At 39.5% G+C, this 12584-nt stretch overlaps 2 protein-coding genes across 2 annotated transcripts in view; one reads left to right on the forward strand and one right to left on the reverse strand.

Annotated features, from left to right (window-relative positions):
* Positions 1-12584, forward strand: part of UMAD1 (UBAP1-MVB12-associated (UMA) domain containing 1) — a 559686-nt gene that overhangs the window by 152577 nt on the left and 394525 nt on the right. The window lies entirely within an intron of this gene.
* COL28A1 (collagen type XXVIII alpha 1 chain) overlaps positions 1-12584 on the reverse strand; it is a 178228-nt gene that overhangs the window by 99795 nt on the left and 65849 nt on the right. The window contains exons 16-18 of the mRNA XM_050783009.1: positions 5855-5923; positions 3110-3178; positions 1985-2053 (exon numbers count right to left, since the gene is read on the reverse strand). Coding sequence (XP_050638966.1) covers positions 1985-2053; positions 3110-3178; positions 5855-5923 — 207 coding nt within the window. The remainder of the gene's footprint in view (positions 1-1984; positions 2054-3109; positions 3179-5854; positions 5924-12584) is intronic.

The following is a 12584-nucleotide window of genomic DNA, read 5'->3' on the forward strand; positions in this document are numbered from 1 at the left end:
ACAATAAGAGACATTTGTACACATTTCACATTTGCACAGATTTAGAGAAAAGAACACCATTACCTATTGCTAGCAGGAAGGTAAACTGGCACAAGCATTTTGGACAAGATTTTTTACAGTATCAAAATTGAAGACTCGCATGCTCTATGATCTTCCCATTCTACCTCTAGCTGTCTATCTTCTACAAGTCAAGAAACTTGTCCTCTAAATTATACAAAAGGAAATGGAATGTTTGTGGCAGCATTGTTGGCAAAATCAAAAAGAATGAGAAGCAATTTAAATATCCACCAACATGAAGATGAATAAATATAAAATGAGATATTTTCATATAGTGGAATACTATAATGCGATTAGTATCAATGAATTAGTGGCATATAAAAGCACAAATAAAACGTAAGGCTGACTATAAATATATTGCAGAATGATATATCATGTAAAGTTCAAGAACACAAAAAAAGCGATATATATTTTATGGATAAAAATGTGTAGGAAATTATAAAAACTTCAAAATAATGATAAACACCAAATTCATGATAATGATTATGTGTGAGGAGAGAAGGGAGGGCAGTGGGATTGGGGAGTGTCAGCAGGGACCTTCAGCCACACCTACAATGTTTCTTTTAAAAAGTCTAGAGTCAGTGTGGTAAAATGTTAACATTTGATAAAGCTGGGCTGTGGAATACACAGGTGCTCTTCGTATTGTTCTCTATATGGTGAATATATTTGAAACACTTCATTTTTGTTTTTTAAGACTGAGTCTCACTTTGTCGCCAGGCTGGAGTGCAGTGGCGCAATCTCAGCTCACTGCAACCTCCGCCTCCTGGGTTCAAGCGATTCTCCTGCCTCAGCCTCCTAAGTAGCTGGGACTACAGGCACACACCACCATGCCCAGCTAATTTTTTTTTTTTTTTTTTTTTTTGAGACAGAGTCTCGCTCTGCCACCCAGGCTCACTGCAAGCTCCGCCTCCTGGGTTCACGCCATTCTCCTGCCTCAGCCTCCTGAGTAGCTGGGACTACAGGCGCCCGCCACCATGCTCGGCTAATTTTTTTGTATTTTTAGTAGAGATGGGGTTTCACCGTGTTGGCCAGGATGGTCTCGATCTCTTGACCTCGTGATCCACCCACCTCGGCCTCCCAAAGTGCTGGGATTACAGACGTGAGCCACCACCCCCGGCCGAACCATACTTCATTTTTTAAAGTGAGTTTAAGATTGCATATGTCGTAAGTGGTGGAACTGAGATTTGAACTTGGGTAGTCTAACAGCTGAGCCTTACTATATTGTATATTGCCTCTCTGCCATTAACATGTATATAACATAATATGTTTGTATACATACATACACAGAGGCATATATTACATATATGTATAAACATATATGTCAAACTTGGCACTTAGTATACTGTGTAGCACATGGAAACCATGTAAAAATGTCAGCTACTATTACTATATTAATACATTTTTATCCTTTGTAATGATATGCTTATATATGTAACATGTATATTCTTCTTAGACCTGCATCTTACATATTCTTCTAATACTCAAATGCTTGTAAGAATATGACAATAACAACAGAACAATGGTGAAGTTGAGTGCTCAACATGGCTCTCTAGATCCTATATAACTTCAGGATGAGTTATAGAAACTGTGAAGGGCAAACTAAGTATTTGTTCACTTATTCAGCAGTATTTATTGAGAATCTATCATGTCCCCAAAGCTGGGGATTCCATAATAAACCAAGATAAACAAAGTGCCACCCCAGTGGAGTATATATTTTAGAGCAGCACTGTCCAAGAGGAATATAAAGCAAGCCATTCACATAATTATAGCTTTTGCAGTAGTAGTAGCCACACTTAAAAAGTAAAAGGAGCCCGTTAATATAGCATTAGATAACACATGCAGGATCTGTACTGCAATTAAATATAAAGGAAACCTTACATAATATTAAATAAAGTATCATATCACTTCTGAGCAGCAGTCAACTCACCTTTGGACCTTGTACTCCAATTCCCACTGGTCCTCGAGGGCCTGTAGGTCCCATTTGGCCTACTTCTCCCTAGTAAGAAAAGGGAGTATTTTAATACAGCAGCAAAGTGAAAATAATATATTCCTGCTGTTGATCTCCTAAAACCTGTCTTATATCAATAAAGTAAAACAGTTTCATATGCTCAATTCATATATATTGCCTGAAATCCCTTCAGATGGATGGATTTGCACCAGATTTGGAATCTATGTAAATGAAAAATATATATAATATTTGATGTATATATGGTCTGACTTAAAATATAGGCCATATAGCATATTCAGAATTGATTTTTAAGGAGCCCCTTGTGGAGGGTATCTGGAAAAGATAGGCAGCTGCATTCAAGAACAACTAAAATTGGCACAGGAAAAGGCAAGGTAACTGCTGATCAAGAGCAATGTCATAAGCAGAGAACACAACTTGAGCTTTTAAGGACAAGCTCCAAATCAAAACTCTCAAGAATAGTCAGAGTGCTCCATTGAGGGGCTTCTCACACGTACAGCTCTAAGGAGTGAGTTCTAAGGTGAGCAGTCTCAGAGAAGCATTTTATTTATTTAACAATGATTCATGATTCTTAGAAGTAATATTAAGGATAACTAGTTAAATAAGTGCCATGCTCCTCCTCAAGGAAAAAATAATAGTTCCAATCTATGAGATAGTTTGATTCCCAAGTACATAAAACATTTTTATTTGTTAGGTCATTTCTGATCCCATCTCTTTAGCTATGGTTTTAGTAGTTGGACCTACTGTCAGAGTGGTGGTGAGAATGAAAGTTAGCCAACCTAGAAAGACACATAACCACTAGTTGCCTCTGTTAATATTACTGCTTGAGTTGCTAGAATAGGATCTCATAAGTAAAAGTAACAAAGAAAACAACAAATGAAAATTGCATAAGTAAAACTTTCTTAAAGCATAAAGAATACATATTACATTTTCTAAATTGTCAGGAATATCAGTAACATTTTGCATTAAGTAGAGATCTCTGATTAAGTTCATTCTATCTGCTGTCTTCTAAATGCACTGGCACTGATTAGAAAACAGCAATTATACTATAGATATATTAAACTCTGCTCTCATTTACAAAGTTACCTTGGAACCAGGTAAGCCTTGTCCTGGGGGCCCTTGTGGACCAGGTGGACCAATAGGACCTTGGATTCCCTTTAAAATAAAATTTTATAAAATAGTATTAGTGAAATTAAGTAGTTTCAAATCCTCTAAAGTGAAACTTTAGTTCAAACTCCATAATAAGTTACTTATACTCAATAAACATTTGTGGAGTGGGGTGGCAGAGGCTGCTAGTTAAACCACAATTTGCATTCTTCCCTATTTCCATATTAGGAGAAATTTTAGCTGGCCCATATGTCTGCCTAGAATAAAGACCATGTTTCTCAGTCCCTGTTGCAGCCAGGAGTGGCCATGTGGGCTAGATTCTAGCCAATGGGATGTGAATGAAGTGATGTATGTAATTCCTGGTTCATGCTAAAAGAAGAGGTATGCCTTCTCCTTTCCTTTTCCTCTTCTTCAGTAGCTGGAATTAAGAGAGGGTGGCCATCCAGGATCACGCAGATGAGGACAGCACCCACAGTATGGCAGACTAACAAGACTGATTAATACAGTCACTATACCAGCTTGGAGTTTTAAGTAAGGAAAATAAAATTACATCTAGTTAACCTATTTCATATCTCTGTCACATGCAGGCAAACCTATATCCCAGTTGTCCCAATATATATGTATCAGGATAGTAAATTGAAGGTTTGACCTAGGCTCTAAGAAGCAATAGTCAGTAGATTCCAAATTGAAGAATGTTCAAACACTTGACTCTCTCCTTCACACTATAAAGGAGGTTTTTACACGTGGGTATAAAAAGGGATGTGCACATATATGTACATGTGTATATGTGGTTGTTTATATTTCACTCTATTTTGTAAAAGATCTGAGTTGATCAAGCCTCCAAATATTTAACAGAAATCTGTGGGCCATTTAAGAGATATTGTAAACATGTTGCTGGAAACAGAAGTTCCCTTATAAACACATGAGGGAAAACACTTATTTTTATAAAAGAAATAGGAAGATCGAATATAACAAGAATGTAATGGATAAACACATAAAATTAAAGATAAGAACATTGAATAACTGAGGTTAAATTTAAGTAAATGAACAGAGGTTAAATTTAAGTAGAATTTATATCATTTGTCTTAAAAGGTAAATAAATGATTTTCTTGCTCAGATCATTTTACAAATAGAGGTCTCATTTCCAATTGAGATCAGCTCTATAAGGACACATCTACCCAAAATTCTTTTTCTTTTTGAAAAGAAGAAAAGGGGGTGAGAAAATGAAAGACGTACAAGAGTTGTTTCGTTTTGTTTTGTTTTGTTTTGTTTCCCAAGCTGAAGAACAACAACCTCCACCAAGGAACAGCATTAAAGGCAACGAGAAGCTGTAGGTAGGAGGTCCAGAATTCACAGGCCATCTGGACAGACTTGTCTTTGAACCTCACGTTTAGCCCCATAGTAGTGACTCAGCACCAGGAGCACCGCAAGACCCAAGATGTGACAGCATTGTCCAGCCACTTTTGGGATCAGTAAGCCCCTGCTAAAACCAACAAATAAACTACAAGGCTTGAGAATGTCTGCTGGTATCATCAAATCATGATTTGAGTTGCCCAAATATCCAGCTCTTAATTATTATCTAAATATTTATACAGTTATCTTGGCTTCTTCTGTACCTTAAGATTCCTAGGACCTCTGTCAAGGGCAAGGGAATGGAAAAAGGAGTCATACCCAACTTTGCTGTTGTTTGGACTAACAAAAAAAGTAATAACAACAATAAATTAGCAGACAATTAGAAATAAACCCAAAGTTAATCTCAACAATGACATTTGGAATTATCTCATTTTTTAAATTCTTCCATTCTCCCAATACCCTAGATAAAGCATTATTCATTCTCTAAGCAATAGAATAATTCAAACCTTAATCATAAATCTTAATCGTAAATCTTAATCAAACCTAACCTGCCACTTTCTAACCAGGAGATATTTAGCATAAAACTGGATTTGTTGGTCAGTTTGATTATGAGACTGCATAAGTATACGGTAAACAACAAAGCATACGGTAAACAAAAAACTACATGGTTAACAACAGTAGAGAGTACTGTTATACTATCTTCACATTATTTAGATTTATCACAATACCCAGATTTTCCAAAAGTTATCAGAAGATTTTGGAAGTGGTTCTAATCACGAACGTAGACATTCTTACAGATCTTTCTTTTCTTCTCACCAACGGGCCAGGTGTCATTTATAAATTTTCTCTGTGGTTTGCTTCTATTCAAGAAGGGTGCCCCTTAAACTAAGTGGTTACTTCTGATCCTGGTCCAAGTTTTAACTATAATACTTTTTTAAAAATTGGTATGTAGCTTGTTGGAGTGGTTGGTGGGGGGATACTACTCTACTCCTTTGGGAGAGAGTGGGGTTCAATTTTCACAAAGCTTCAAGGAGAAAAAAAATATACAAACCAGCAGGTAAGTAAACTGTTGTTCCCAAGGGGAACTAAAAATATTGCACCAAAACCTTTACCTTGTTAATTAGGTTTTAATGTTAAAAGTCACAGCCTCATGAAACACACTACCTATTTTTTAAGCCTTTGGAAGTTCTAAAAAATAATATCTTCTTATGAAACCATCTTATCCTTCCCTATATTCATTTCTGGACTTATACTCCATTGCAATTAACTGTCAAACACACTCATAGCTGTTTGCAGGACTGGCCTTCAATGAAGACCAAGATGGGGCTAGAATGTTCTGCACTGAAGGGAAAGGAAGAATGCATTAATTACCTGTTCCCCTTGACTCCCGATTCCAGGGATCCCCATTGGTCCTTGGGGTCCCACAGGTCCCATATCCCCCTGCACAGAAATATAACATTAAAACAAAATCTTATTATTTCATACTTTGCTAACCTGGAATTAGGCTATGTTAAAATCTATCTTTATACCATAAAAAAAGTTCAACATGGAAAATTATAAAACTTTATTTTATTCCTTTTAAACAGTTTATAGTTCAAATTCTCCAAAATAGTAAATGACATTTTGCTATTCGGTCTAAGTTGGTGAGCATTTGTATAGGCTTATATTTATCAATCATTTTTCTCACAAACAAAAATTCCTAAATAGTTGTTATAACACAAACATTTTCTGCTAAGATTATAACAGAAATATTTAAAAGTAGAAAATTCATAGGATATAATAAAAATAGAATTTGAGAGATAAATTGAAGAAAAATATTTTTAAATTTTCTAAATACCCTTTCCCTCCAAATCTTATTTAAAATGCATTTTGAAAATTAAGAAATGATCTCAAGTGAATGCAGCAAAATTAAAGAGCCCTATTTTTCTTCTTCCATGAAATTGAGAAAAGAAAAAGTACCAACAAGAAGAACATCATTCATTCTTTCTGTGTCTTTATACAGATGTTTGTTGAGTGCCCATTATATGCCAGAAAGTGTTCCAAACACTCGGAAAACAACAGTGACCAAAACAGCTCAAAATCTCTGTCCTACGTTGAGCTTAGATTTTAGTAGGGGAAACAAGATAGTAATCAAGACAGGTAGATAAAATAACTAGTCTGTTGAATAATAAGTGTGAAGGAGAAAAATTAATCAGGGAAGAGAGGAGGCAGCGATGATTTTGGTTAAGATGTCCAGAGATGATGTCACTGATGAGAGGCAATGAGCCAGGTAGAAACCCAGAAGAAAAGCATTCCAGGCAGAGAAACAGCCAAAGCAAAGATCATGCCTGACATGTTCCAGAAACAGCAAGGAGACAGTGCTGGTGGAACCATCTCCATGAGGGAGAGCGGTAAACAATGAAGTCAGAGAATTATGGCAGTGGAGTCAGGTAGAAGGATTACTGGGGCCTTTGAGGCCATTGTAAGGACTTGGCTATTCTCTGAGTGAGATAGGAAGCCACTGGAGGGTTTTGAGAAGGGAAGTGAGAGATCTGACTTGTTTTATAAGGCCCCATCTGGAAGCTGTATGGAGAACAGACTGAAGGGAGGTCTACGTGAGAGATGGTGGGGCACAAAGCAGCGTGTTGAGAGCAGAGGTGGTGGGGAGTGCTCAGAACCTGGATAATGTTGAAGGTAGAGTAATGGGATTTGCTGAGGATTGAGAGGACTCCGGGATGTCTCCAAGGCTTTTGGCAGAATAGAGTTGTCATTGACCGAGAAGAAAAAGCCTGAGAGAAAAGCAAGGTTTGAGGTAGAGGGTGAGATCAGGAGTTCAGTTTTGGACATGTTTAGTTTGAGATGCCTAAAACGAACATTCGAATAGAGATATCAAGTAGGTGGGGGAGGCCTGGGATTAACATAAATTTGGGAGCCCACAGTATATAAATGATATTAAAGGCCATAATTGAGTGACTTTGCCAAGTAATGGAAAAAAGAGACGGTCCCAGGACTGAGCCTGCCCTTTAAGCACTCCAATCATTAGAGGTCAGAGATGAAGAAGCCGCAGCGGAGACTGAGAAGGAAGCAGCCAGAGAGACGAAGTGAAGAGAGTGTTTCAAGAAGGTGAGGGATCCATCTGTCAAATGCTACCAACAGGGCAAATAAATTGACAACAGAGAATTGACTACTGGATTGAGTAACATAGTTAAGATGTTCATTTTAATTGCAGTTGTATTTAGACTATATTAGGGCTGCAAAACTTTTAAACAGTTGGATAGTAAACATTTTGGACTTGAGGGTCATAATAACGTCTCTTTTGTAATTGATCAATGCTGCATTGGTAGTACAAAAGTAGCCATAGATAATACATAGTGAACAAGTATACCTGTGCTCCAATAACATTTTATTTATAAAAACAGGCAGCCAGCTCCACAGTTGGCCAATGTTTGAACTAAATAAATGTTTTTATGAAGAAAAATGTATCATTTAGCAGGCACGGTGGCTCATGCCTGTAATCCCAGCACTTTGGGGGGCTGAGGTGGGTGGATCACCTGAGGTCAGGAGTTCGAGACCAGCCTGACCAATATGGAGAAACCCCATCTCTACTAAAAATACAAAATTAGCTGGGCATGGTGTCACGTGCCTGTAATCCCAGCTACTTAGGAGGCTTAGGCAGGAGAGCTTGAACAGGGGAGGTGAATGTTGCGGTGAGCTAAGATCATGCCATTGTACCCCAGCCTGGGAAACAAGAGCGAAACTCTGTCTCAAAAAAAAAAAAAAGTATCATTAGATCAAACTTTATATAATATTAAATATATAGAACCTGTACTAAGAGATGCCCTGGAATACACTCCTTAGTGTTCTACTTTCTATCAACCCTTGATCTACATCAATATTATGGAAGGAAAACATAATGGACTCAAGTTCTGGCTCAGAGCTGGATTATTCTGATTCAGAACTTGATTTCTTATGCATCAGATATTGTGCTAAATGCTTTACATCCTTTCATTTATCCTCACAACAACCCCAGTAAAGTGGCGATCCCCATTTTTCAGATGAGCGTAAGTAACTCACCCGAGGTCACACAACTGTTAGATGGCAGAAGTGAGAGTCAAGTCCACTCTGACTCCAAAACCCAACTCACAGCCACTAGTTTGCAAATATTTGTTAAACACGTAAGAGAGGGTCCCTTTTTGTGCAGTGTTATTGACATTTAAATACTCACGCCATAAGTACAACTTTGTTTTGTACCTTTATATATGAGAGGCCTTATCAGAGGCATGTGTATATTATCACTTGAATCACAGACACCAAGGTCTCTGAATCTAGTGTTATATGTAAAAGAATAGGAAAGGAAGAAAGGAAAAAGAAGATAGTATTGAGGGAACAGCAGATAAAAGCTTTGCTATGTAATAATATCCTGATATTTCAAAGTGTTTTCTTTGCATGAGCTCCAGATGTAAAAATACATGCACCATGTCACAACACCACCTGAAAAAGTTAATTTACTGAACTCATAAAACAATGATTCTGTTGTATTCAGTTCTCACTGCTCCAAAGGAAGAAAGAGCATCTTACGTATTTTTTGGAGTTTTTTGGAGTATTTTGGAGCTGCAGTACAACCAGAGCTAAGAGACTTGAAAAAAGAATTGTATTGCATCTAAAATTCATATCACTATTTATTTCTGCTATTTAAATACAAACAGCTAGAAGAAATAACTACCAGCAAATGAAAATAAGTCACTCAAGATTGAAACCCAACACTTGATATAATCATGAATATCAATTGTTATTCCAGTATAATATACAATATAACGATATGCTTAAAGGCTGATATATAAATGACTCTGAATTGATATGAGCTCTCTGCTTTTTTACACATTTCTTATATCCTTCCCCCTCTGGCAGCTTCACTTCCACTGCTTTTTATGGCTGTATCAGCCTCTAGTAGCTTCTATCACCAGCCCCATTCCCATTTCTAATCTGGTATAATCTGCAGCTGTTTTAAGAAAACAAATAGCCAGTGAGAAAGAGAAAAGCAATCCCTAACAACGAGGAGCTGACCTGACCCTGGCAACTAGGCTATCGTGCCAAACACGAACAATTTGACAAATCACCAAGATCATACAAGGCCACCCCATGACTGTGATGGACCAAGAGGAAAGCCAGACTATTCCATAATTATATCTAAGCACAGACAAAAACAGCAAACACTGTACAAAACCCTCAAATGATCAAACATCTCCAATATTGGCTAAAATGAGTGATGGCTACTTCTACCAGTTATGACTCAGCCTAACTCCATTTGTCCCAACTTCTAGATGAGATTCATTAAATACCCAATCCTAAACTTATCTCCGATTATTGATAACATTCAACCCAGAGCCCATCCCTGATTCCTTTTTTTTTTTTTTTTTTTTTTTGAGATGGAGTCTCACTCTGTCACCCAGGCTGGAGTGAAGTGGCGCAATCTCAGCTCACTGCAAGCTCTGCCTCCCGGATTCACGCCATTCTCCTGCCTCAGCCTCCTGAGTCGCTGGGACTACAGGCATCTGCCACCATGCCCGGCTAATTTTTTTTTTTTTTTAGTAGAGACGGGGTTTCAATGTGTTAGCCAGGATGGTCTCGATCTCCTGACCTTGTGATCCACCCTCCTCGGCCTCCCAAAGTGCTGGAATTACAGGCGAGAGCCACCGCGCCTGGCCCTGATTTCTTAAATGATTCCCAAAAATCACCTAACACAAGCGCAAATCCTATGAAATATCTTTCATCCTCTTCCTGAGTTCCTGTAGGTTCATCGTATGTGGTCTCCCTCCCTACAGAGTCAACAAGCCTTGCTAAAACTCTGGATGGATTCCTGTTGGTCCTTGTGGGAGGGCATCAACACTAGTTTTCTTAAATGAGTTTCCTTATTTTAACCCAATTGAAAAATATTTTAAGATAATATATTTGAGTGGGAGCCTAGGGATGGATATACACTTCTATAACAAGGTCAAGTCAGTGTTTTTAACAACTATTTTCTTTACTAAGAAGAAATATCTTTTGATAACGTCTGGATTCAGAGCTGCTTTACTGATGGTAGAAGTCACTGGATGTCAGAACCCAAATAAGTGAGACATTACAATAAATAGAAATAATCAAGTTTCTCAGATCATAGGTCATCCTACATAATAACATATCTTGCATATACTAGATTCGGAGATCATGGTGGGCAGGAGGCAGGACTAGATTGCAGCTCCCACTCGGATGGAAAGAACAGCACGTGGAGGCTCGCATTGTGAACCTTTGCTCCAGAACGACTGCAGGAATACATTAGGAAAGCCATGAAAACCCATACTTGCTGAAGGAAATGGATTGCTCCTGCAGGACCCAGGAGACACCCCAAATATTATGAGTGCCCAAACTATGGAAATGGGAAAGGGAGATTGTCCGCCCCTGAACACATACCCCACTAGGTCTAGATTATGGAAGCTGAGTCAATTGATAGAGCCGAGCGAAATACAGGGGTAGAAGAAACAGTGGGAAAAATCCCTGTGGGCTCAGTGGGTCCCCTAGCAAGCCATCTCTGCCTCACATCACTGGGGTCCTTGAGGATGTCTGCCAGAGGCACTGGGAAAAGGCCACAGTGGGAAGGAAACCTCCAACTGAACTTTGTAACAATTTCAACAGATTGAGAAGTCTCCTGGTCAGAACTCAGGAAAGGGCGTGAATCCAGTGTGCAGACTCCACAGGCAGGGGAAGAAGGAAAGCTCTACTGACTTTCCTAGTTGGGAGGCGGGAAGCCTGGGACAAGTTCTCAACCCTGCTCACCCACTGCCTGGAAACAGACTCCATGTTGTTGGAGGGGCACAGTGGGAGCGAGACCGGCCCTTCGGTTTGCATGGGAGCTGGGTGAGACCTGTGACTGCCGGCTTTCCCCCACTTCCCTGACAACCTGCATGGCACAGCAGAGGCAACCATAATCCTCCTAGGTACACAACTCCATTGACCCTCATCCCCCACAGCAACCACAGCAAGACCCGCCCTAGTAGAGTCTGCGCTCAGACACACCTAGCCTTGCTCCCACTTAATAGTCCTTCCCTATCCACCCTGGTAACTGAAGACAAAGGGCATATACTCATGGGAGTTCTAGGGCCCCGTCCACCACCTATTGCTTCCCATACTACCATAGCTGATGCTCTCTTGAAAGCACTACCTCCCAGCAGGAGGCCAACCAGCACAAAAATACTGCACTAACCAACAAAAGCTAAGGACCTTCACAGAGTCCATTTCACCCCCCTGCCACCTCCACTGGAGCAGGTGCTGGTATCCATGGCTGAGGGACCCACAGATGGTCCACATCATAGGACTCTGTGCAGACAGCCCCCATTACCAGCCTGGAGCCCAGTAGACTTGCTGGGTGGCTAGATCCAGAAGAGAGAGAACAATCACTACAGCTCAGCTCTCAGGAAGCCACGTCCCTAGAAAAATGGTGAGACTACTACATCAAGGGAACACCCCATGGGACAAAAGGAATTTAATGACAGCCTTGAGCCCTAGAACTTCCTTCTGACAGAGCCTACCCAAATGAGAAGGAACCAGAAAACCAACTCTGGCAATATGACAAAACAAGGTTCTTTAACACCCTCCAAAAAATCACACTAGCTCACCAGCAATAGATCCTAACAAGAAGACATCCCTGATCTACCTGAAAAAGAATTCAGGAGGTGAGTTATTAAGCTAATCAGGAAGGCACCAGAGAAAGGTGAAGCCCAATGTAAGGAAATTTTTAAAATGATAAAAGAAATGAAGGAAGAAATATCCGATGAAATAGATGGCATAAATAAAAACAATCAAAACTTCAGGAAACATGGATGCACTTATAGAAATGCAGGCTAGGCACGATGACTCACGCCTGTAATCCCAACACTTTGGGAGGCCGAGGCAGGTGGATCACCTGATGTCAGGAGTTTGAGACCAGCCTGACCAACATGGAGAAACACCGTCTCTACTAAAAATACAAAAATTAGCCAGGCGTGGTGGCGCATGCCTATAATCCCAGCTATTCGGGATGCTGAGGCAGGACAATCACTTGAACCCAGGAGGCGGAGGTTATGGTGAGCTGAGATCATCATTGCACTCC

The sequence above is a fragment of the Macaca thibetana genome, chromosome 3, assembly GCF_024542745.1.
Source record: "Macaca thibetana thibetana isolate TM-01 chromosome 3, ASM2454274v1, whole genome shotgun sequence".
NCBI classification, from domain to species: domain Eukaryota; kingdom Metazoa; phylum Chordata; class Mammalia; order Primates; family Cercopithecidae; genus Macaca; species Macaca thibetana.